The 26,960-nt window shown below is 25.4% G+C and overlaps 1 protein-coding gene across 3 annotated transcripts in view; it reads right to left on the reverse strand.

Moving 5' to 3' along the window:
• Positions 1-1,421: 1,421 nt before the first annotated feature.
• Positions 1,422-26,960, reverse strand: part of LOC145835190 (cyclic AMP-dependent transcription factor ATF-7-like) — a 42,905-nt gene continuing 17,366 nt past the window's right edge. For 2 of the 3 annotated variants that reach the window (XM_082942755.1, XM_082942753.1), the window contains exons 8-16: positions 26,729-26,880; positions 19,716-19,848; positions 18,075-18,188; positions 12,618-12,841; positions 10,918-10,999; positions 10,237-10,298; positions 9,803-9,966; positions 4,907-5,046; positions 1,423-4,115 (exon numbers count right to left, since the gene is read on the reverse strand). In XM_082942755.1, the coding sequence (XP_082798881.1) occupies positions 4,050-4,115; positions 4,907-5,046; positions 9,803-9,966; positions 10,237-10,298; positions 10,918-10,999; positions 12,618-12,841; positions 18,075-18,188; positions 19,716-19,848; positions 26,729-26,880 (1,137 nt within the window). In that variant the 3' untranslated portion in view covers positions 1,423-4,049. Of the gene's footprint in view, positions 4,116-4,906; positions 5,047-9,802; positions 9,967-10,236; positions 10,299-10,917; positions 11,000-12,617; positions 12,842-18,074; positions 18,189-19,715; positions 19,849-26,728; positions 26,881-26,960 lie in introns of all 3 variants that reach the window. The other variant, XM_082942754.1, reaches the window with a different exon arrangement.

The following is a 26,960-nucleotide window of genomic DNA, read 5'->3' on the forward strand; positions in this document are numbered from 1 at the left end:
TCTGTTATAGTTTTAATTAGACAAGATTTATATACAGAATACAATACTAAAATAAGTCAAGGCACGGTAATTTTTTTGTTTGTGATTTTTCCACGGGATCTATAATTAAAAAGCATCAAATGATTGTTTTTAAAAGTCTACAAATTTTTATTGCACAACATTTAAGTTTAAAACGTTTTCAGGTTCACAGCCCGTCTTCAATAAACTATGTTTATGAAAAAAAGTTATGTTTTTTGAACGGGTTGTGAACCTAAAAACGTTTTAAACTAAAGTATTGTGCAATAAAAATTTGTATATTTTTCAAAACAATCATTTGATGCTTTTTAATTAAAACTGTAGTTAACTGTATAAGTTTAGGGTACAATAAGGCATATTTAAATGTTTATCTTACCGCCGAGGAACATGCCCTTACAAAGTCTAAACAAGTTATTATTTTAAATTATATATAAAATATTAAAAACATAGTTATCACAAACCTTATATTTAAGGAAATATAAGGAATACACTGATATATATCTATACAATTAGAAGAAAATTAAAATAATACTGAAATTTTATATTATCATTAAATGATATCAGATTAAAAATTTTATAGTCTTAAAAATTTAAGTTACTAAAACTCATGACTATCCATTTGTTCATAAAAGTGGTTTATGTTAACTTTCTAAAATTAATAATATATACCTATACAGAAACTTGTGTTAAAAAAAAAAAATGTTATCTCGCAAAGTATTTATATTCTAAATATTCATTAAAAATATTTATAAGTAAAAATAAATACATTTGAATAAGTTTTCTTATTTAACTATAAAAAAGGAATTTGAATACTAAAAATAATAAAATATAAAAATTAAATATATTATTAAATGTATTGGTTGAACTTAACAGTGTGAAAAAAGACTATCACAAGTACAAATTTGACAAAGTATGTTGGGTTTTTAACGCACTTTAAAACTTAATACTACCGAGAAAATTTTTTGTTACAAATCGTCTATTATTAGACGTAGAGAAAAAAACACATTTTATTAAACAAAAAAATTAGACTACTACACAATTAGCTTCAATTAATTTTTTGTAGTATAATGTGCAAAACTTGAACATTACAACTTTATTACTTTGATATAAAAAAACAATTGAAGTTACAACACTTAATTTTTAATAAACTACCATTAGTTAAAAGCAAAAAAATCACTAAAAGTTAATCCAAGTACTTATATACAATACACATTAATTAGTATAAATATAGTGGTGGCTTATATTAGCTTTCCAATTAATATACATATATGATAAATGTAAGCATATATAAAATTTTTGTATACTATATTTTATTCTACTTGTACTTAATTCCATGTGTTAATATTTTCTTAAAAAGTTTATTAGTCGAATTTCTAACATTTATTAAACATTCTCACTATTATCTTGTAAATAGATATAAAACAGCACAATCAAGTTTATTAAAAATACCAAAAGCAGTGACAATTTTATGCAATATAAATGCATAGGAATAATTCAAAAACAAAAATAGTTTAAAATAAAGGCAAAACAAGAAAATATTATAGCATAGTTCTCGACTACAATAAAAGCTATGTTTAAACAAGTAATACGTAATTGGGAACAATTTCTCTTTTCTTGTGTGTAGTACAAACTCTTTCTTTACTTTTATATCATAATCATGCCAACTGTTAGTGCTTTGTATTAAACTTAAGCTTTGTAAATATATTACGTCAAGTTTAAGTTCCATTTTACTTTAAAAAATATTAGCTAAAAATTATAACATAATATAGAAAGTTGGTTTCGTATAAGTAATAGTAGTTCAAAAAAAAAAAAAGATACGTGGTTGATTAAAAATATCGACTACGAATAAAATATTCCAAAAAAATTCAAAAGAAAATATTTCAAACTTTTCAGCAATTAAACTTGATTTTTGTATAAACATATTAATTAAGTCATTAATCACACCTAGTGCAATCACAAGTAAACATAAAAATATAAGTTTTAACCTTACCGAAACAATAAAATATATTAAAAATGTATTTATTGAAAATAATTTAAATTTAATAAAGAAAAAATCCATTGAATGTATAAACGGCCAGATTTTACACCTTAAAGCACAGCTGTGTGAACCGATGCAAATTATTTTGAAAGTTTAAATTGAACATACAACTTGAAACGGTGGATTATGAAAAAATCTAAATCACTTAAATTGCTGCGGTTGCATCAGTATTTACACTTTAAAACACGCGAAAGTTAGTTCTTTAAATTTTCATATAATAGTAATGACAATTTTACTTGATATATATTTGCTTTATTTGTATTTTTGTTAATTCATATTAATAATTTAATGAAAAACAGCTTTAATCATGAGATCATATATCAAAAAAGTATTATGGAAATACTAAGTTAATATTTTTACACCATATGATTATCTTAATAATAGATTAAAACAAAAGCTAGTTAAACAAAAATGTTCTGGTTTATATTTAATATTTAAACAAGAAAAAAAATTCAATACTACTATCTAACTTAAATTTTTTTTGCTTGGTATAGACTTTGTATGTTCACTTACTACATACTATTTACCAAAAAACTTTATTGTTAGTACTTAAAGGAAGCGCTATATAGTAAAAATACTTTGAATTGTCGAATTATAATACAACAATCTTAGTCTTTCAATGTTTTATTAAGCTAGTATAATTATTCAAAATTTTCATAACATAAAAATCTGATTAGACTCAAATAATTATTAAAATATGACACAATCATAAAAAAAGAGTTATAAACTTTAGAAACACTAAAGTAAATACTACAAACATTATTCATTGCCTTCAACCAATTTAATATATAGTTTAGAAAGTTTTCAGTAAAACTGGAATTTAATAAATACATGCAACTTTGTACAAAAACAGTATATTTAAAAATACTCTTAAAGTTATTTAGTAAAAAAAAAACGCTATATTATTATGATAAGTTGTTTTATAGACCAATATTTTTAATTCAATTTTTTAATAAAGTTAATAATTTTAAATCTAATGTTCAGACAAGTTTTATAAACAATCTAAAACTTCGAACTTTCAAAAATAAATCGAGTATTGTAATATTAAGTAAAGCTGTTTTTAATTATAGACGATAAGACAGGGGTCGGTAGACTACGGCCTCTGGCCAGATCTGACCTGTTAAGCGGAAATATCCGGCCCACGGTGTATTTTTAGCTTGAAATTTTTTATGTAAAATAAGGAAAATTAAGTCTCTTTAAATAATTATTAACAACTGTACTCATAGTTAGGATGTGAATAAAGTAAACAGTAATGCTTAATTAATGAACATTTTATAAAAGTTTTGGTTTTTAACATCTTTTTTAATATAGAACTTTCAAAGCTTAGGAGGTCTGAGAAAACGTTTTTGTAAAAATTTCGACATGCGAAAGGCTTTTTCAAGTAAATCTGGCCCATTGCATATAAAAAGATCCCAACCCCTGTCATAACAATAATATTTCAGAATATTAAAAAAAAAGCATTATTTCGGAGTTTTAAAACTCTAAATATAGAATTGCATAAAAACAGTTTGACACAGGAAAAAGCTTCCTGAAACAGTTTCAGTGTGTAGTTCAAATATTAACCATAATTCTTTGGCTTTCACAAAATAAAATTTATCACATATGGCTTTAACTAACATAAAAAACTTAATATTTACAAAATAAAACATTTAAACTTTGATAATTATAAACTTTGAATTAGTTTTGAAAAAAAAGCAGTGATTAGTCTGACAACTTGATTTTTGAACAACGAAAAAAATATTAAACCAACAATGATAGTTTTCGGTCCAAATTTAAAAATAAGTTTACCTTGTAAGCGAATACGTAATTGTAGAAGATAAAAGGCAGAAAATAAATGAACACATTGGACTAAAAACGGCATGCGCCAGCTATTTTGATTAAACAATGTAGAAATAAAAACAAGTTAACTTTAATCATTTTGAACTTTATCGTCAGTTGCCCCACATTCGGCTTGTTCTATAAACAATGGATTGCTAATTTTTAATTTATACTTTTGTCACGTGCACGCTCTATTTGAGTATATAGGGTTCATTGCATTTGAATCTATATGTGTGCTGTAAGCCTGTAAATATTAAAACTAAATAACTGAAAATACACAAAAAAGATTAAGTTACACTTAACAAAAGGTTTACCTAGACTAGGGGGTAGACAAAATATAGCCCACCAAACAGATCTGGCCTCATATCTAAAATATCTGGCCCCGAGACGTAAATATTAGATTAAAAACAACTTGTGTAAAACAAATAAATTAAAATTTTCGTCATAAATATGTTTAATGTGCACTTAATTTGATTTTTAAGTACTCAGTGGTTATCCTAGAATAATTACAATAAAATTTTGCGTTAGAGTTTACTGCACAATTTATAATACATAAATTTAGTAAAACTCGGCCCACAAAAACTTTTTTCTGAAAAGTAAAGCCTGCGAAAGACTTGTTCTGGTTAAACTGGCCCGCCAACTATAAAAATTTTAACCTAGACAATAGGTAAAATAACAATTAGCTTGATTCAATTAGACTTTCATTTTTTCTAAAAAAGCATTAGAAAATAGTCGGCGTTTCTTGAAATTCTACAGCTTATTTTATTGGTGTGTAAATAAAAACTAGTGATAGCTTTTTAAATTATCAATTGACAATAATAAGACCAAACAAACTTAACTGAAAGTAGTTTTAATTAACATAAATATAAAACTGATATTTAAAACATTGTGCGAAAAAATAAATCCAAGTGTTCAACTGCTATAAGTTTACTTAAAAAACAATTACAATGATACGCTAAGAAAATAGCGTTAATGATAGTATTCTGAAAATAATACTCAAGTACAATAAGGTTCTTTACTCAGAAAAAAGCATACCTGCATATTATTTTGTGAGGAGTGATTTTGAATATTTGTGTTGTGTTGGTGCGGATGGCTTATCATTGACTTGTTATCGTACATGCTATTTGATGAAATGTGATGCTGCTGAGATATAATTTGCTGCTGAGGTGTCACTTCTGTTTGTATTTTTTTTTTCATACAAATAACTAAAAATACTTATATGTTTAAGCTGTAAATAACTTAAAAATAAAGTAAGTTTCTGCTAATATTGGCTTATCGAATAAATTGCCAAGGCGTTAAAAGCTAAATTTTGCTTACTCAACTATTGCAAAGAAGGATCGAAAGTACTAAAAATATACTTTAAACATTTATTGAAAGTATAAAATACATTTTTATGCATTAAATAATATATATACAATTATAATTGAAGAACAGTTTATTCCAACACAGAAAACTAGTATATAATTTTTAAACTTAAAGCAAAAGTAACTGACTTAATTAGGTACAACCAATCACCTTATTTTTACTAAAGTATTTAAAAACAATTACATAAATTTCCATTATTTTGTTTCTTTGGATTATATACATGTATTATTATAAACAAATAAAAATTAAAGATAGTATGATAAACTATTTTACTAATTTAATAATAAATTTTTCAAATAATAGTAAGAATAAAATAATAAATGATTCAAAGTTTTGTTTTAAAATACCTTCTCCAAATAAATAACGTTGTTCTATTTTTTATATCCTTAAAATTTAGAAACTAAAACAAAGTTTAGATGTAGTTATTAAACATAAAGAAGTCAGTATATGTTTAAACATAGTATAATAAATCCTATGTAGTAAATAAACCTACACTGATTTTACATCTTTCAGATTTAATGCTATGTAGAACAAACGTTGTTCTATAGATTATATTTCTTTTTAAATTATTTATAAAGTATTGAGCACTTTGAACAAAACAACAATTTATCATTGGTATATAAATTAAATCAAACATACCTTTATGTAAAAAATGAATATGATAAAAACAATATATTTAACATAATAGTTTAGTATTGTAAAACTAATCATTACAAATTACTTATATAATACAAAACAAGTTAACTGAACTAGTTTAAAAATTTATAAAAAAACTTCATTAAGAATTAAGCAGATTGTATATACTCAAGTTATTTAAAAAAGATAAAACTTTATTGACTATAAAGAAAATTTTCAATTTTGAAAAAGAAACAGATATCTAATAGGTAATATCAAAAACTAAAACTTTTTTTTTTCAAAAAAGCATATACTAGTTTACTATTAGTTTAAATGACTAAAAAAAGTTATAAAATAAATTAGAGCCTATCATTTTTACTCTTATTATAAAATAATGTAAAATACTTAAACTTAGAGATGATTTTTTTTACATAGGGTATTGTTATGAAGGTTTGGTATCTTCATTCTAAATTAAATCACATTTAAAATTGTTTATCTCTTGTATTTGCTCATCAATAAACTTTGTCGGAAAAGATTTTTTTTACCATTAGTTCTCTAACTCATTCGTTATGTTGTAAACTCTCTAAGACGAGATATACAAACACTTCATAGCAATACCCTAAGTGAAAAAACAATCTGATTTTTTTTTAAACATCACTGTATATTCGAAGATATCGGGGTATTGGGGAATTGCGTTTAAAACAAAAAATACGGAAATATTTATACCTAAAGGATTTAATTAGTCGTGTGTATGAAAGTTGAGTAGTATAAAAATTCACGTGTCCAGGTCATCTGAACAACAAGTATATTGGTGAGACTGAACGACAATTGTTAATAAAAATTAAAGAGTATGTAACTCATGGTTGCCACTGATTAAGCTGAGAAAAAATTCCTGACTTTTTACCAAAATTTTCCTGACTTTTCTAAATCAAACTCTTAAATTAAACTTATTATAAAATACATAATCTAACACTTGAAACTATATAAAGCTTTCTATCTAGTTTTTATACAGGTTAAAAACAACAGTTTTTTGCTGAATTCTATCATCAAACTTCCAGTACATCACTTGAACCATCTGTGTATGATAGATGTTTGTAATAAACAGCTCTATCAGCAAAATACTTGTAATATTACCTTATAAACACAGCTTGTCCGGAAAAAGACACAATTTTTTAGCATTTCCTAGCATAAATGTATCTAGATAAACAAACAACATATAAGGAACTTTTACAATTAAAACCTTGAATTAATAACGAACTTTCACAACTTAAATCTTAAAACAATAAAGAACACATTTTTTTAGAATTTCCTAGCATAAATGTATCTATATAAACAAAATGACATATAAGGAACTTATACAATTAAAACCTTATATCAATAAGGAACTTTCACAACTAAAATCTTAAAACAATAACGAACTTTTACAATTAAAACTTTTAAACAATAAAAAACTTAAAACATATTTTAGTTATATAAATTGTTTACTTAGTTTAATAAAATACTACCCAGACTATTGAATATAAAATCCTTAAATTGAAAATAAATTAAAAAGAATATACTTAAGTAACTATAAAAAAGACATAAAAAAGTAAACTATATATCTCTTGTATAAAATATTTCCTTTTATCATTTAGTATAAATTTTTTAACAAATAAATATACTCTTATTTACTTTAAAAACTCAAGTTACTCTACAAAAAATACAAATAATAAGTAAATTTAATTTTGGCATATACCTTTCTTATAACTTAATTTATAAACTTAAACAACTTTGAAAAAATTATAACGAGGTTAAGTATACACATTAACTTGTTTCATAAAATACTAAACTAACTGCTTAGTTATAAAGAACTCAATTATTTACTTAAACAAAAAAAACTTTGATTCTAAAATTATGCTAGATAAACTTTTGTGTTTATATCACAGTTTCATTATGGAAGTGTCCTTGCTACAGATCATCAATACTTGAAAGCTTACAAAATCTGCTTGTTCAAGTAGGGTATTTGTTAAATATGTTAATAGAAAAATTTTGCAGTTTTATAAAGGATATTTTACTAATTTATACCAGATGAAGGCATTGGAATACAAAATTAAATATTTTTGTAAATTTCTAGGAATATTTTGGAATTTTTTTCTGTTTTTAAAGGACTTTTAATTAATTTTTACCATTTAAAGGCTTTGGAAAACAAGGAATTTTGTAAATTTAAACTGACGAAATCTGAATTTTTTTTTAATCTTATCAAATTTCCTGACTTTTTTTCAAAACCCCCTATTTTTTCCTGACTTTTGTCATTTTTTAAAATTTTTCCTGACTTTTCCTGACCGAGTGGCAACCCTGGTAACTCCAACTAATAGTGCACTGTTTGAACACATCGAAAATTGTGCATATTTGGAAAATAATGATGACATTTATAATTTTTTTTAAATTCTAAAAATGTGTAATTCTTACTATAGTTTATTATCTACAGATGCTTTACTAATTAAAAAACTTGAACCTAACTTCAAATAACAACTTGGTCTTGATAAAGAGTAAGTGTGAACATACTAAACAATTTACTTTGTTTTGATTAGTTTTTTTATTTAAACAATCCTTTTTGTGTTAATTATTTGTTGTGATTATTACTTACGTATTTCGATTATGTAAGTTGGTTTACTATGATCATGCAGTTTCAATTATTTAGTGAGTAGTTAAGTTGTTTTTTGACAAAGGAATATGTTGATAATGAAAGCTAACTTAAATTGTGATAAATTCTAATTATGAAAAAAGTGTTTTGTCTTGTAATAAAATGGTATTTAAAAGCATTAATAGTCTTCACATATTAGAATTATATAATTTATCTATTTTTTGAATGGTAAAAAATACTTGAAATAGAAGCATAATTATATAAAATGTTGTTAAAAAAATACTGTGTGTATAAGCACACAAGGTTTATATAATAGTAATCGAATAAAGAGTGTTTTATGGCTACAAGAAAAAACCGCGAAAAATATGATACTTGAATAGACAAAGAGAACACTGAAAGACATTGAAATTTAAAAAAATGATTAATAAGTGAAGAATTATTTTGCTTTCTAAAATAAAACTACTTAGTTATTTTAATACCCTATAGATCAACAAACCCTTTTTTACCACTAAAACATCAAAAATAATTTATTAAAACAGTTTTCTAAATCTTAAAACAAATGGTATATAAATTTAATTACATTACATGTTAATACTATATGTTTTAGTGAAAGCACAAATGAGAAACTATACTACACACCCAAATAATAATAAAAGTAAGCAAACTTCGGTTTAAAGTAGATTATAAAAATACAATTAAACATGTAACTGTAGAAATATTTAAAGCAGAAAACATATTACAGTAATTTTTTACATAATGTAAAGAAAATTAAGTTTTTATATTCCCATTTCCATAGTTTTTCTTTATATACAGTAATTTTGTCTTACATATCAGATTTCCTTCTAAGACTTTTTGCAGACAGTGTTTATATAAACTGGTGTATTGTTAGTAAAAGTTATGAGTTTGAGGAGATGATTACACTTTTATAAATAGAAGCTTAATAGAAATGCTCGTATTTACAACTTTTATACAATATAAATAATAATTGCACAACAAACAACAATAGTTTAGTGTTTTAAAAAGAAATATCAAATTAAAATCTATTTTTAGTACGCACTTTAAATCAATTTCATAAACAAACTTGCTACACAAAATAAAACAATTTACTGTCGATACGTAAACAACCAAATTTTTGTATGTCTTGCTTTTTGTAAATTCAAGAAATAAATACTTCTTAACTCGCTTGACAGAATTAAAAAAAAATTTAGAAATGTTTCTATATATGTAAGCTGACTTAAATATGTTGTTGAATAACAATTTATTTCAGTTGACTTTAAACAAAAATAACACTAAACTATGGAAATTTTAACCGCTGCACATTAACTGACCGTTAGTAGCCTCGACTTTTATGGCAGGGTGAGTAAGTTGGCAGTTTGTTGAAGTGGCTACTTGTTCATCATGCTGTGTTGTAGCAACTGGCTGGGTTAGCAAGTCAAACTTAATACCTGACATTTGCATGGATTGTTGTTGCATCTTTGTAACTGGACAGTCACTAAATTATTATTTATTGTAAGATTTTGAAAGTGATTTTGTCATTTAATCTGCAAAAAATTTATACAACAAATAAAAAGAACAAAAAGTAAAAAGCACAAAAAAAATCAACGAGTATAGTTAATTTAAAGTTGTAAATTTCAAACATCTGTTTTTCTTTGAAACTATTAGCAAATTACATTGAATTTTATGATTTCAGTTTCTACAGTGTAGTAAATGTAGTATATTTATAAAACTACAATATTAATCTAAGAAGTGAAAATAAACTGACCGATGAGAAAGTAAAAGTTGTTTTAGAGTTGCTACTTCGTCTTTAAGTGCTGCAATTTCAGTCTGAATTTTATTAAAAATTTAATTCTAAAATTTGATGACTATAACTTTATAAAAATATAACGAAGTTGAATATTTAGTTATGTACATAAAAACGATCTTTCACATATACATTAACTAAATCGTATCTTTTACGCTAAAAGTCGGTATCCAATATAGCACTAAAATAAGACTTGAAATAAAAGCATAATTATATAAAATGTTGTTAAACAAAATACTGTGTGTGTAAGCACACAAGGTTTAAATTATAGTAATCGAAGAAAACTTAATTAAGTAAGGATGTTTTGACATATGACTAACTTTTATTTAAAAATAATAAATGGTAAAAAGAAGGTTAACATTTATAAAATATAACATCATTGTCTTTGCCAAATTTACTACTAAAAATTTAGAGCGATTGATTTTGAGTGTAAATTTATTTGAATTTCAGTGAGAAACATAAATTAGAATGTAAAAAATGCTAATTATTTAAGGTTTTTTAAATAAAAGATTTCAACAAAAAAAAGGTCGTTGAAATAAGATAAAAAAATTTGACCGTTTTTTTTAAAATTTAATAAACTAATTACTTTAAAAAACAAAAACAATAAAATTTAGTACTTTGAAAAGAGTATATGAAAATTACCTGCATAACTAAGTTGGTTTGTTGCAAATTTTTTGCTTTAGATTCTAGATTGCAAACCCATTTCTTCTTTTTGTTTCGACATCTAAATTTAATTACAATATTTCAAAAAATAACATTAGTATTAGAAAAAAAAACTTAAACAAAGAAAACCTTAAGAGTTTGTTTTAATCAAATGACAAATTTTTCATTAGTAAATTTTTAAACTACCATATATCAATATTTTGTTTTCTTATTTTAAAAACTTTATTAGATAACATTTGTATGTTTTAAAGCTAAAATGTAAGTGTTTACATACTCTTAGTTATTTGATTTACACCACCTTCATCAATTAGTTAACTGATTCAATTTACTAAAATTAATTTATAAAAGAAAAAAAAAAGTTTTGGTTTTGCTTAAAAGGCCTCACTAATTAACTTTATAATAAACTAATTTTTTTTTTCGATTTTTGAACAGCTTTGTTCAATTAAAAATTAATGACCTAATACTGGAGCAACGTCTTCATAAAGAATAAAAGCTATAAAGATTTGAACATTTTGTCTCACGCATTTTTAGTCTTCCGCAAGCCAAATAAAGATTTTTAGACGAGTGATCGATTACTTTCTCGGGAAAATTTTTATAATGCTTGCCGCTGTCATTGATGTTAAAATCAAAATACAATATTTTAAACCGTAGTATCCATCATGACGATTTAATATTATTTTCAATTACACCTATCCAATTGCCTAACGTACTTTTATTCTTTAGAAGAAATTCGATTATCTGTGCTCATAAACTTTCGTTGTAAATTTAACATAGCAATCAACTAATATTGTAACTTACAAGCTATTTACTATTAAATATTACTTAAATAATATATAACTATTATTTTTTTAATAAGTTTTAGGCTTTAAATTAAATACGAAAAAAAAAACAGCGCAAGTATTTGTGAATACTGAAAGTTGCAAACACACAAACATCACTTCTATAGAAACTCAGACAAGTGGAAACAAATAAATTACTATGAGAAAATCGTAGTGAGGAATGCAATTCAATATGTTTCATTGTAATTTTTTTTTATCGCGATGAATATTTTCGTTGGCTTAGAGCGTAATTTTTTGGGTTAGGTTGATTAGCTACCAAACAAAATCTATTAATGTTATATACTGTACTATAACTAGTTCATAAAAGTTGAGTTTAAATTTAATTCAAGTTTAAAAAAATTTATATAACTTCAATTATTTTAAAACGTAATACTAATTACTTTATAAGATTAATATACTTAACTTGTAAAAATAAATTTTTATATTAAATCGAAGTCGCGAGTAAAAGTTAGAAAGAACAACTAATTTTTAAATATTGTAGACTTAGTAAATAAAATCAAAACTTTACTTAATTTTCTTAATACAAAAACAATAATTAGTATAATTTACAACTGACAAAAAAGTAAGAGAGGGAAAAAAATGTGTGTTAACTATTTTAAGAAAGTGTTTCATTGCAATCAATAAAGATTCATTTTTTTGTGTATTTTTTGCATTATAAATTTACCTAATAAACTAAATATTTTGAAAAAAACTGATTACCATAATGCCAAAACATTTTAACAAACTATCAAGTGTAGACTTCTATCTTAATTGAGGTAGATAATGTGTAAAAATACTAATTCTTATAATAAAAACTCGATAGTAGTAAAATATACACCATTTTAAAAATATCTGATATACCTGCTTGCAGCAGCTCTATTTCTTTCTAAAAAGCGTTGCCTCTTTATGTCAGGGTCAATATCTTTACTTTGTCTACCTCTCCGCCTTCCAGTGGTAGTTGTGGGCTGCTGTTGTTCTGTAGCCTCTTTTTTAGAAGTCTGAAGTTTATCTTGTTTCAAAGCTTGCTCTTTTTTGGTTAAAGAATTTGTAGCTTCTGAATCGACTGGTGCATTCAAGCTGTCTTCCTACATATTTTATACAGTTATTCGACTGATAACTATTTTTCTAATAACAACACACACACTCACATATATATATATCGAACTCAAATCAATATTATATACATATTTCAAAAAACAACATTACAGTTTTTAAGTAAGGTCAAAAGTTAATTATTTTAAGTAAGTAGAACATTTTATTATGGACTATTTTATATGTAGTCGCTGTAACATATCCAATAGATCGTAAAATGAGAGATTGGTTAAATTTTGACTGAAATCTCTAGAATATAGAAGATGGGAATTTGATTTATTTACGCTTTATAAAATTATTAATGGCAAATATAAGGTTTTTTTCAGTCAAATTTTCAGTTTTTCCTATAATAAATATCAGTTAAGAGGAAATAATAGAAAAATAAAATGTAAACATAATTTTAACAACTGTTAGTGGCGTGGTTCATATTTTTAGAGAGCAAAGAATATGTCAGGGTTGCCACTCGTTTTTTCAAAAATTTTTCCAGTTTTTCCAAATTTTTTCCAGGTTTTAACAAGTACACATTTTTGGGTCTATTTTTATTTTAAAGTAGGGGTAGGGAGTACAGCACATTTTTTTGGTCATATTGTTATACTCATTTAAGTCCATATGATTTGGATTTTTTTTTTGAATTATTAAAAATATCTTTGAAAAAAAAAAATTCCAAAAAAAAGTTTGCTGCTCAAAAAACTAATTTCATTCCCAAAAATCACATACTTTTCAATTTTTTGACTTAAACAGTAATAAAATCACTTAAACATGTCCTAGACTTATAATTTATGTCTTAAATGAAAGCTCATACTTCTTGACATATATTTAAAGACATATTAACTGCTTTTGATGTATTATTACATCATAATCAACCAAAATGTGCAAAATTTGTCAGTAAAATGTAGGGATAGGGATTACACCATATTTTTTTGGTCATATTGTAAAATTCAAATAAGTACATATGATTCGATGTTTTTTTGATAAGTTAAAAAGAATCAAAAAAAATATTTTACAAAAAAAAAAAGTTGCTACCCAAAAAAACTGATTTAAACCCCAAAAATCACATATTTATTGATTTTTCGACTTAAACAGTAACAAAATTACTTATACATGTTCCAGACTTATAATTGATATCTTAAATGAAAGCTTATAATTATAGGCATAAATTAAAGACATTTCAACTGTTTTTGTTCTATTAAGAAGTCATTATTACACTAAATATGCAAATTTTGTCTGTAAAATTGTACTTTTTTTTCTAATATAAAAAGTGTCAAGTCGGCTAGGCAGAAAGGTATTACTGATGTAATGTCTTTTTTTTCTAATATAAAAAACAAATTCTTTTGCTGTTTTACTTTAAGTTTTTTGATTTAGAATGTAAAATGTGTCAAGTCAGCTAGGCAGAAAGGTATTACTGATGTAATGTCATTTCAATTGCATGTTGATATATGTATAAAATACATTTTAAATCACTTTCCGTTATTAGAAATTATGTCTAAGAGTAAAAGATCTAGACTTATATATCATAGAAAGTACACGTAAATTTATAAAAATTAGTGTAATTCTATTCTTTAAATTTAAGAATTTTTATTCAATTGAACAATAAATTTCTATCTGTATTATTCTTTTTTAACTTTAAGTATATTATTGTTTCAAAATTACTATTAGTTAAAGTTTATAAAGTATTGTACATGTAAATAAATTAAAACTTAGTTTATTAGCTTGTTTAAATGTTTTAATTCTCTAATTTCAAAGCTTTTTATCAAACATTCTTTAGATTTAAACTTATAGCAGTTAATTGTTATTGTATTTACTTATAGAAAATGCTCTCAATAATTATAATTTATAATAACGGAAAGCGATTTAAATGTATTTTATGTATATATATATATATATATCAACATGCTATTGAAATGACATCACATCAGTAGTACCTTGCTGCCTAGCTGACTTGACACATTCTATATTCTAAATCAAAAAACTAAAAGTAAAACAGCAGAAAAATTTGCTCTTTATATTAGAAAAAAGTACGATTTACAGACAAAGTTTGCATATTTAGTGTAATAATGATGTCTTAATACAACAAAAGCAGTTTAAATGTCTTTAATTTATGCCTATAATAATAAGCTTTCATTTAGGATATCAATTATAAGTCTAGGACATGAATAAGTAATTTTATTACTGTTTAAGTCGAAAAATCAAAAAAATGTGATTTTTGGGGTTGAAATCAGTTTTTTGGTCAGCAGCTTTTTTTTTTTTGCAAAATTATATATTTTTTTTAGATTATTTTTAACTAAGCAAAAACACATCCGAATCATATGTACGTATTTGAATTTTACAATATAACCAAAAAAATGTGCTGTACTCCCTGCCCCTACATTTTAAAGACAAATTTTGCACATTTAGGGTGATTATGACGTAACAATACATCAAAAGCAGTGTAACGCCTCTGGCTATAAATTAAATTCAGCAAAAGAGTTTTCTCTAATTAGGGGTTTTTTATTAATTAGTTAACTTTCTAAATTGCCGCCTTAGATTGAGTTTTATTAGATGTGTGGCAGTTCAAGCTTAACTTTTCTATGTGCTAAATTGTGAGTATTGTTATTAATCTCTTATTTTTAGTTCTGTCTCTTAAATTGATATTTCTAATAAAGTTAAATTGAAGTTAATTTTACTTTGGTTTGCATAAATTTGAATAAATAAACTCTGCTGTTGATAAAATTAAATTGAAGTTAATTGTACTTTTGGTTTTGCATAAATTTGAATAAATAAACTTGGCTGTTGATAAAATTAAATTGAAGTTATTTGTACTTTGGTTTTACATAAATTTGAATAAATAAACTTTGGTGTTAATACTTAATTATATTGAAATTATCTGTAATTTGGTTTTACATAAATTTGAATAAATAAACTTTGGTGTTAATAGTTAATTATATTGAAATTATCTGTAATTTGGTTTTACATAAAATTGAATAAATAAGCTTTGTTGTTGATATTTAATTTAAGTAGCAAGCAGCTTTTGGTACTCTTATAAATCTCTGAAATTTACAAACCAACTTTAATTAATTTTAAAATAAACTAGTGGGCCACACCTAACTCTTGGTATAGCACAATGAGTAACAGATCCAAGCCCTTTAGTTCTCTTTAGAGAACATACATCATACTTTAGACAAGGTCAACAACCCCGAAACTCGCTGTAGCCAACGTAATATAGACAGAGGGATTAACAAAAGGGGTGTTGACCCACACTCTTCGCGCCGTAGCCAACCTGGTCCATCAGACCAACCACAAGCAACGTGCGAAAGATAGCAGTTAATATTTTTTAACTATATGTTAATAAGTATAAGCTTTCATTTAAGACATATGTTATAAGTCTAGGACATGTATTACTGTTAAAGTCAAAAAATCGAAAAGTATGTGATTTTTGGGGGTTAAATTAGTTTTTTGGGCGGCAAACTTTGTTTTTTTAATTTTTTTTAAGATTCTTTTTAATGAAGCATAAACACATCCAAATCATATAGACTCATAAGTCCAGCAAACATCACCTAAGTACTCCCTACCCCTATTTAAAGTTAAGTTTATGTCAAGAAACAGTGTTTAAATAGTATAAGAACATTGAAGTTAAGTTTGAACTGTTAAGCTATTTTAAATGTATTTGAATTAAAAAAATTTCATGATGACAAAATTTTTTTGATATATTTTTAGAGTCAAGTCGAAATTTTACAACTTAACATGTTTAAAATTGTTAAAAATTCCAGGTTTTTTTCAAAATTTCTCAAATTCCATGGTTTTTGCCTAAATTGTCAAATTCAAGGTTTTTCAGGTAAAGTGACAACCCTGATATGAGGAACAAGTTACAACAGGATGTGTGAGAGGGTGGAACATTTTGCTTTTAACTAAAAACATTTAATTTAAATAGTATAAATATGAGTAAAATTCAGAACTTTCTAAAAAAACAGAGAAAAAAGGAAAATTTATAATACCTATCTCATCTAAATTAACTACTGATTTCTCAATTTTTTTATTTGTAATATTATTTAGTTTTATTTCCCTACGCCTACCCCTAACAAACCATAAATTTATTTCATTAATTTTATACAAAAGTGTTTTTATGTAGTAAGTTGTCGCCTTTTATATCAAGCAAATAAGTTCAAACTTTATAATGAGTTTTTTATAATATTAACTTTGTTTAATATTGTGTTTATGCTTATTTTTTGAAAATAAATGTATTTCATTTTATTTTTCTAATTGTGTGTCCTGTTTAAGTGGCACAGATTTTGATGCCTTAGTCCAACATTGCACAATAAACAATATAATAATTATTATTATCATTATATATCGTAATATATAGGAACTATCTTAATACAATATTTAGTATTTTGATGATAGCCATGATTAATAGATGTATAAAAACTATTAATTACTCAATTTAGATTTACAAGTAACACTTTAGTACACAAAGTATGGGACAGGTATGATTTCACTATAGCGTTTGCAGATAGATTAAATAAGCTTACTGTTTTTATGTGATTTTTAAACTAGTTAATTTATTCAGTTTCTAAAGCAACCACATGCACAACAATAGACTTGAAAGTATAAAGTTAATTTAAAAATACAAATAACCCTAGCTATGTAAAATTGATAAAATTGTTAAATTTTCTTTCGTGTAAATAATAATAAAAAACTATAAATTTTAACATTAAAAAATTTTTTTTTAATTTAGTTAAAAATTTTTAGTTCAAAGGATTTTTAGCAGCATGTGGTCCAGCTTATGACCCAATAGATTGCTTACAAAAAAGCTTAGATTATAATCTAAAAGTTTACTTTTTCAATATTACCAAGTTACCCAAATTCTAACAGACAACCAACTTTTTTTTTGAAAATTTGATGATATAAAATTTTTTCTAAAAACCTTATTTTAACACTAATGTATTTGAAATCAGATTTAAAAATTCTGACTCTAAAATAACGACAATAAATATAGCAAAATATTCTATAAAACTGGTTATGTTTTAAATTTTTTATACTCTAAAAAATTTTTATTGAGATTAATATATCTGGCCTTAAATTAAGATCCGATGAAAATTCAAAATTATGTATTTCTACAATTTTATTATTAATTATTAAATTTTGAATTAGTAAATCAATCGTAGTTATGTAACATAGAACAGAGCTAGTTGGTTTTTAAGAAAGCTAAAATATTTTGCATCTACAACAACACCCAAAAAGTTCAAATACCTTTACTAGTCTAGGATTGTTGGTTTTTAGAGTTTCTTTTAATTTTTGTTTTGCATCCATTTTGTTTTCATGAACTACGATACTTTTTTCAGATGTAAAATTGTTTGAACTCACCTTAAATAGAAGCATATTTATTAAAAACAACAGAAAGTTTTAAAATAAGACAACTTAAGTCATTTTTTGAGCTCAATTTAAAATAACTTCAGTAATAATTATCAATTAAAACATTCAGGTATTGGGTACAAAATATTATTGTTTTTGCACACTTAATTAAATAAATATTTTTCTATGTAGCTTTAATAATTTTTATAATACAAAGTTTTTTACAATTCAACCATTACATGATATATAAATTTTCTTAGTAAAGAAATCATTAGTTTTTGATTTTTTATAGTTTATCAGCGTATTTGAAAAAAATACTATCATATTTATTAACTCTTTACTTTTTACTTCTAGTTTGTTACAGTTTCTTTAAAACTTATTTTCGTTTAGTCTTCACAGTTGTATTTACAGTGAAATTCTGCACTGGATATATTGTGATTAAAAAGAATGATTAACACTATCTCAAAACAAAATGTCACAAAATATATAAGAGCATTTGAAAAACTTTAAGTAACATTTTATTTTGCAATTGTTTAAAATATAAAGTTTACAAATTTTATTAAATATTCTAATTAAGAGGTAACACGTGCACAAGCGATGGAAGTTAGATAATGATATATGCACCTTGATTATATAACTTTATTCACATGCCATACGATTTTTGTTTTAAACTTTAGATTAAAATGAAACTAGAGTATTTTACCTTACAATATAAATACTTATTTACTGTTTATTAAACGACATAACGGTTTTAGCACAAGAATTTGATAAGTATAATAACATTTTACTTTTTTATAGATTCTAGATCTTGAATTCAAGAAGTTATGATAAGACAGCTCGAGTTATTTAAGCTTTACAAACTACTAATCAAACTTCTAAAACTGATTATTCCGTAAAGTAATAATCTTAATACTATATAACAGACTATGAGTCTTAAAAATGTAAAATAACTGTAAAATCAAGATTTCAAAAAGTTAACACATGACTTAAATAGGATTGACTTAATCAAAAATATAAGTTTAAATAATCATAAGAAAATAAGCTAACCTAATATTTTAATAAATCAAGCAAGCCTTCTTAAAAAAGGTACTTAAAGGTACTTCTTACCAGTTACAAAAGATAAACTAGTTGATGAATAAATAAATAGTATAAATAGAATTAACTTTAAAAACTTTTTTAAATATCAGAAATAAAAAACAGCAACCACATTTTTTCATTTCAAGTTTTAGATATTTTTTAAAACAACTAAAGTTACAATAGTGTATTAATTAATTAATTTCAACAAATATTGGCTGCATGAAAAAACAAGTTTGATGATCAAAATTACTGGGCTAAAAAGAAATTCTGATAATCTTATACAGACATCTATATTTTCTGGTTTTTATTGAATATGTTCCAATAACAATAAACTTTCTGACCTTGCTAAGCTACTCACCAAACGACAACCTTAAGTTAAACCATATACCAGGTTTAAAGAAAATATTTTATAGTTCCAGAAAACTTTAATTTAAACTAATTTTGAAAGCAATTAACACTTACATGAAATTGAGGATTTATAGTGGATGTAACAACATTGTCTTCGTTATTGATGACGACAGTAGGTGGAGGTGCAAGTTGAGCTGATCCATGAGGTGGAATGCTCAATGACAAGCCTGTTGAAGACTTGATACTCCTGTTAAATTTTAAAAAATTACTACAAATCTGCTTGTATTTTGATTATTTTGTTTTAACATTTTTCATAAAATAATTTATCATCGAGTGAAATAAATTACCACTATAAACTTCAATTAAAAATTACTTTGTATAAGGATAAAATTAATAAAAAAATAATTTTTACATAAATATAATACAAAAAAAATTAATTAGTTTTAAGCTTTAGGTTGTTAATGACAGAATAATATATTTTTACTTTGTTGTTATCAATAAAAGTTAGATAGTATATAAATTTTAAAAAATTAAATTCGATCGTTTTTAACAAAAGCTTAAAATAACTTAAGTAGTTGCTTTTAACTGAACTTAAACATCAAACGTAAAAACTTATAATCTAAAAAGCACAAATTATTTGGTTATTTTTAATAACAAATTTGTAAACACCCTTTCATAGGTTATTACGAAATTACTCTATAAATCTATAAATGTATTATTTTTTAATCCAGACCTAAAGTATTGAAAAAGCATATCCAGTTATTTTATTACAAATTTACTATTTCAAACAAAATAACTTTTTTTTTAAATATAAGAAATTTCTGAAAGCAATTGTTTTAGAATATCCGAAAGCAATTCAAAAATGTTTATGAATTTTCAAAACTAAACATTTAAAAAACTGCTTTTCATTATGAAACCTTTGAAAAACACTTCAGATATATAGTTTTAAATACTAATTTTGATATAAACTGCATAAATAAATTTTAATGCTTATATTTGAAATGGGACACGTTCAAAATCCACCCGCAATCAAAATCCACCCGCGATCAAAATCCACCCGATCAAAATCCACCCGATCAAAATCCACCCGATCAAAATCCACCCGAGTCAAAATCTACCCGATCAAAACCCACCCGGCTCAAAATCCACCCGATCAAAATCTACCCGGTTCAAAATCCACCCGATCAAAATCCACCCGGGTCAAAATCCACCCGATCAAAATCCACCCGAGTCAAAATCCACCCGAGTCAAAATCCACCCGTTCAAAATCAACCCGGTTCAAAATCCACCCGATCAAAATCAACCCGGTTCAAAATCCACCCGATTAAAATCAACCCGATCAAAATCAACCCGAGTCAAAATCCACCCGAGTCAAAATCCACCCGATCAAAATCAACCCGGTTCAATATCCACCCGATCGAAATCCATCCGAGTCAAAATCCACCCGATCAAAATCAACCCAGTTCAAAATCAACCCAGATCAAAATCAACCCAATCAAAATCAACCCGGTTCAAAATCCACCCAATCAAAATTAACCCAGTTCAGTAGTGTTGGTGTTAATTTAAAAAAAAGAAGTTATAAAAAATAAAAAAAGAATTACGCTCAGTTTTAACCCATTTAAACTTCCTTCTAATTTAATTTCTCAAAGTCAATCATAATTAAATAAAAATATTTACTAAGGATAACTCATAGTAAATTAAAATATCAAAACTATAGAGTTTATAAATTAGAAGAATCTTTAATAACATTTATTAAACTAAAGAAAATTACAAAAATCAAATACCAAATAATGTAAATTTATGAAAATGTTAATAAAATGTTACAAAAAGAAAATTAAAATATTAATCTAAAATTGTTGAGCTTTTTTTTTTGATGTAAAAAGTTTTGTGTTTTGTGATTTACTTAAATTTCAAAATAGTATTACATACAATATTTTATTATATAAAAATTTTAACTAACAGTATTTATAAAAAAAAAAAATATAGATAAAGAATTATATAAAATTGCTACGTGATAATAAAATAAAAATCCTTTGTTAAATTTGGAAAAACTATCACCTATTAATTATATTTTAAACATTATTGTTTTCGACGTGGAAAAGACGTTAAAAGATATTTTTGGTGTGCGACTCGATAACTTTAAGGTATGTTCGTGCAAGAGGACTTAGGACCAAATATTTTGAGCGCTTTTATTTGTCGTTTAGTAAACAATTTATTGACGTTTCTTTTATTAGTAATTTTTAAAAACAGAACATAAATTTTAATATAAAAATACGAAAACTAATTTACTAAAAATATAAATGAGGAATATGTAAGAAATCAATAACTGTTTTAAAACAATTTTATTGTTTTCTATCTAATTTTTGTTACAAATATTTTTTAGTTATTTTTTTTAATTTATACAATAATTTTAGCTGCTATTATCTTTTTTTCAAAGTGTTATTTGAATTTTATTTTATTAAATGTTTTTTTTATAAACCATCTATTTTTGAAAAAACTAAAAATTGTTTCGTCTAAGGTAACTAAAGTTATAAGTTATTTTTAATTAGATAACAACTTAATTTGCTAGTTTTTAACTAATAGTACAAATTAAAAAGCTAAACATTTTTCAATGAATTCTAAAGTCCTTTACATAAAACAAATATCGACTCTACAATTCATTGAGTTTGTTCAAATAGCTTGTAAATTGCAACTAAAAAAGTTAGTAGTTAGACTTGAGCTAGGGAAATTATATACTTTAGAATTGTAGTAGTAAAGTTTAAATTCAAGTATAATTATTTTTATGAATTTTTGTACCAGACTGTATCAACTTAAACAATCGTATTATTAATTTTATTAATAGGTTAAGGCCAGTTTTGAAAGTGATTAATTGAGTGGTTTTATAAAGTTTAATCTCTTTTGGTTAACGTTTAAATTTTAAATTTAAAATTTTCTTATCTAAAACTTTTAATTTTTATGCGATAAATGTTCTTGAATTAATTTCCGACAATTTAATTTAAAAGCTATAACTGCATGTTTTTAATTAATTAGTTGTAAACGTTTTATGTTTTTTTTATAAATATAAAGTTGCATAGAAATTGTAATTAAGTAAGATAAATTATTATTTACTGTTCAATGTTATATTGTTAATTGATATTTTTTAATTCATAGAAATGGAAATGTTATTATTTACCACTATTTTTTTAAAATATAATCTTCATATAAAAAAAGTCCATTTGTTAAAACTTAAGAAATTTTAAGTAATTTAATTAAAAATGAAACAATATTAAAATTAGTGATGTACCGGACTCATTATCCGGGTCCGGGTCCGGCCGGATATTGCCATTTTTGTCTGATATCCGGATCCGGCCGGATTCTAATTTGAAAAAAAAGTCCGGATCCGGTTCCGGCCGGACTCTAGTTTGAAAAAATAGTCCGGGTCCGGTTCCGGCCGGATTCTAATTTGAAAAAAAAGTCCGGATCCGGGTCCGGCCGGATCCTAACAGAGATCCGGCCGGAAAAGGATCTAGTTAGTAAAACAGAGCATACTGAAAAGTATTTTTTCAAAAACAAACCCTGTGTAAATTAATAAGAGTCATTTTCGTCAGTTAAAATTAAACACCTACCGTGATTGGCTCATTCTGTACCAAGACTAATTTACATTTGTTTACATTTGAACTATGAAATACACATTTCATAAATGCAACTCTTTACATATCTTGTAAAATTAAAAGCTTTGGAATGAATACTTGCATTATTTATTGTTTTAAGTTGTGCTCAGAGAATATTTAGAGTTAATACGTTGAATGTACGAGCAAATGAGAATCATATGACAAAATGTTTCAAACTAAATACTGATGCAACAAAACATCAGAACATGACAGGCAGTTTATATGTAAGCAGTTATTTAGTTTAGTGTGCAGCTTGAAGCAAAAAAATATCTTTAACTTTTTTGTGAATACTTATTGTAAGTAGTGTTTTGTTTTAAAAGTGAATATTTCAACTGGTGTTTAATTGTTTAAATATTTAAGCCAGGTTTAAAGTTTAATAGTTTACTAAAAATGTTACAGTTTCTTGTTTACTAAAAGTTTTATTTAATTTTTAGTTTGTTGTTTTAAGTCTTTTGATATAGATTTAAATAGCTTCCAGTTTTTAAAGTGTTACCAAAGTAATTAATAATTTTGTATATGCTAGTATTTCTTGTTGTGTTTTATATAAAAGATTCATCACTCAAAACTGTCGTGTCTGATTATAGAAAGTAGTGTCAGTTAGAATTTAGTATTTGTTAGATATTAATTAAATAAGGTAGGATTTAATCATGATGGGTTGTACTAATAAGTTAAGTGTACCACCATAAGTCCACAACTTTACTACCGAATTGTCAACCTTTGCTAGCTGTTCTACTGATTATTAGATTAAAGTAATTTATTCAGTTTTTAAAAACCTCATTCTGACTCAGGCTTGTTTATACTCACTCTAGCTAGTTCTATTGACTTAAACAGTGGCAACCCTGCTGGTTTGAAAATTTTTGGGAATTAAGAAAATCTTGGACTGCCTCAGGCTAGTTTAGTTTTTTATAAAAACTCAGGCTAGTTTTCTTTTAGATTTTGAATGAGTTTGAGCTGATCCAGTTTTCAATATTTTGTATTTTTCTAGTGTTTTTGTTCCAGAACTTGATTTCAGATTTTTAATTGTAAATAAGACCTAAATTTGTAAACCTTGTGGCTAGCTGTTCTACTTATTATTATATTAAAGTTTTTTTTTCAGTTTTTAAAAACCTCATTCTGACTTAGGCTAGTTTATACTAGTGATGTATCGGACTCACTATCCGGGTCCGGCCGGATATTGCCATTTTTGTCTGATATCCGGATCCGGCCGGATTCTAATTTGAAAAAAAAGTCCGGATCCGGTTCCGGCCGGACTCTAATTTGAAAAAAAAGTCCGGATCCGGTTCCGGCCGGATTCTAATTTGAAAAAAAAGTCTGGATCCGGTTCCGGCCGGATTCTAATTTGAAAAAAAAGTCCGGATCCGGGTCCGGCCGGACCCAAAATTGTGGGTCCGGTACATCACTAATTAAAATTAAACAAAATTTTATATTGGTTATAACGAATTTAAACGGTAAAGACAACTATTGTTATAACAAATTGTTTAGTAGACAAATTAAACTAAACATAAAACGTTAAGATCTTGAAAAACGTTAAAATATATGTAAAACGTTAAGATCTTGAAGATTTCAGTAATAGATAAATACGACATGACACAAAACAGTGTGTATTTGTATGTTCTAAAAATTTTACAAAACTTTATTTTTGTACTATAGTTTCTAAAAATGGTATAAAAAGACATTTAATAACTTTTTTAAATAGTGTAAGTTTTTCTTTTAAAACCTTTAAATACCTTAATAATCTATCTAAAGTTTTTCGGGTTGCAACTTTTTGAAACAAAAAAAGTACAACAGTTACTTCAACCCAGCCACCGTGTTTTTAAAAGTTAAAAACATGTAAAATTGCCAATTAAAAAAACTTTGCATCATTATATAAGTAATTTATCCAAGTATGTAAACTTTTGTTGTTTAAAAGGAAAAGTAAAGTCTAAACTATAAAGAAAAACTTCTAGATTTACTATCTGTCTTTTTTCACATCTAAGGCTTAAGCATAATAAATGGTTTTTAAATGATATTCAGGAACTTAAAAACAAACTATTATAATTTCTTTTTCTTTTTTTGAAAATTTCAATTTAAATTTTGTTTTGTTTAGCGGACCAAATTTACATGCTCGAGGGCCACATATTTACACTTCGAGGGCCGCAGTTTGCTGACCCATAAATTAAATGGATTAATTTGTAGTATAAATGGTAGCTTTCACTTGTAATACTCAGTTTTTATAAAAATTATATCGTGTGACGTATTTGTTTAAAAATTTCTTAAAAGTTCTAAATTATTAAATTTTATACCTAGAAACAATAAATTATAATTGATTGTCGTGTAATTGTGATTGAGATAAAACTAGATTATTTTTTCTGGCACATCCTTTAGTTTTCTAAAAGTTTTAACATAGTCATATTTGTATAGTAAAACTTTAATTTATTTATCCTGACGTTGTTTAACTTTTATTAGCTCTTAAAGTTATACTTATATCAAAAACAACAGTTCCTTTAAAAGCTGCTTGCCGGCTGTAGCTATTCAAAATAATATTCAGTAATCGAAAAAACATAAATATTTTTGTCAAAAATTCCTTATAATAAGCAAAAATACCAAATAACAACTCAAAAAACTTCACAAAATAAGTTCAATCTGTAGTACAGTTTTTATATTCTTAGGTCAATTTATAAGGGACAAAAATACATGATTTTATAAGTGTTTATAAAATAAAACTTGTTTAAGATTGGTACTTTAGAGTGGTGAGATTTGTTTAAATGATACTTGATTTAAAAAGAAATAAATAATTAAGGTGCTTGTTTCGATTCGGTTGGATTTTGACATTGGTTGATTTTGTGTCGGTAGGATTTTGACTCGGGTTGATTTTAACTCGGGTGGATTTTGATCGGGTGGATTTTGACTTGGGTTGATTTTGATCGGGTGGATTTTGAACCGGGTGGATTTTGAACCGGGTGGATTTTGAAACGGGTGGATTTAGAGTCGGGTTGATTTTGATCGGGTGGATTTTGAACCGGGTGGATTTTGATCGGGTGGATTTTGAAACGGGTGGATTAAAAGTCGGGTTGATTTTGATCGGGTGGATTTTGACTCGGGTGGATTTTAATCGGGTGGATTTTAACTCGGGTGGATTTTGATCGGGTGGATTTTGATCGGATGGATTTTGAACCGGGTTGATTTTGATCGGGTGGATTTTGACTCGGTTTGATTTTGATCGGGTAGATTTTGACTCGGGTGGATTTTGATCGGGTGGATTTTGACTCGGGTGGATTTTGATCGGGTGGATTTTGACTCGGGTGGATTTTGATCGGGTGGATTTTGAAAGCGGGTGGATTTTGATCGGGTGGATTTTGATCGGGTGGATTTTGAACGCGGGTGGATTTTGATAGGATTTTTTTTTTCCAGGATTCAAGGTTTTTTTGGCAACTCTGTTACTATTATATTAACATGATACTTATACAACTAGAACTGTTAATTAATTAAAAATCTAACGATGAAGGGCTGCAAGAGTTGTTATAAGTACGAGGCAGATTGTCTTTTTGCTTGTGATAATCACTAGTAATTGAAGATGTAGTAACAGCAGATACAGATCTTTCCTCTCTCGTAGGCAAATTATTAGTTGTTTCCGTTATTGTAGTCTCATTCTGTTAAAAAAAATATCTTGTTATTACTTAAACATATTGCTCATAATGCTTAACAACAACAATCAAAAAGAAATTTTTGT

Source organism: Thalia democratica, chromosome 4 (assembly GCF_965202585.1).
Source record: "Thalia democratica chromosome 4, ktThaDemo2.hap1.1, whole genome shotgun sequence".
NCBI classification, from domain to species: Eukaryota; Metazoa; Chordata; class Thaliacea; order Salpida; family Salpidae; genus Thalia; species Thalia democratica.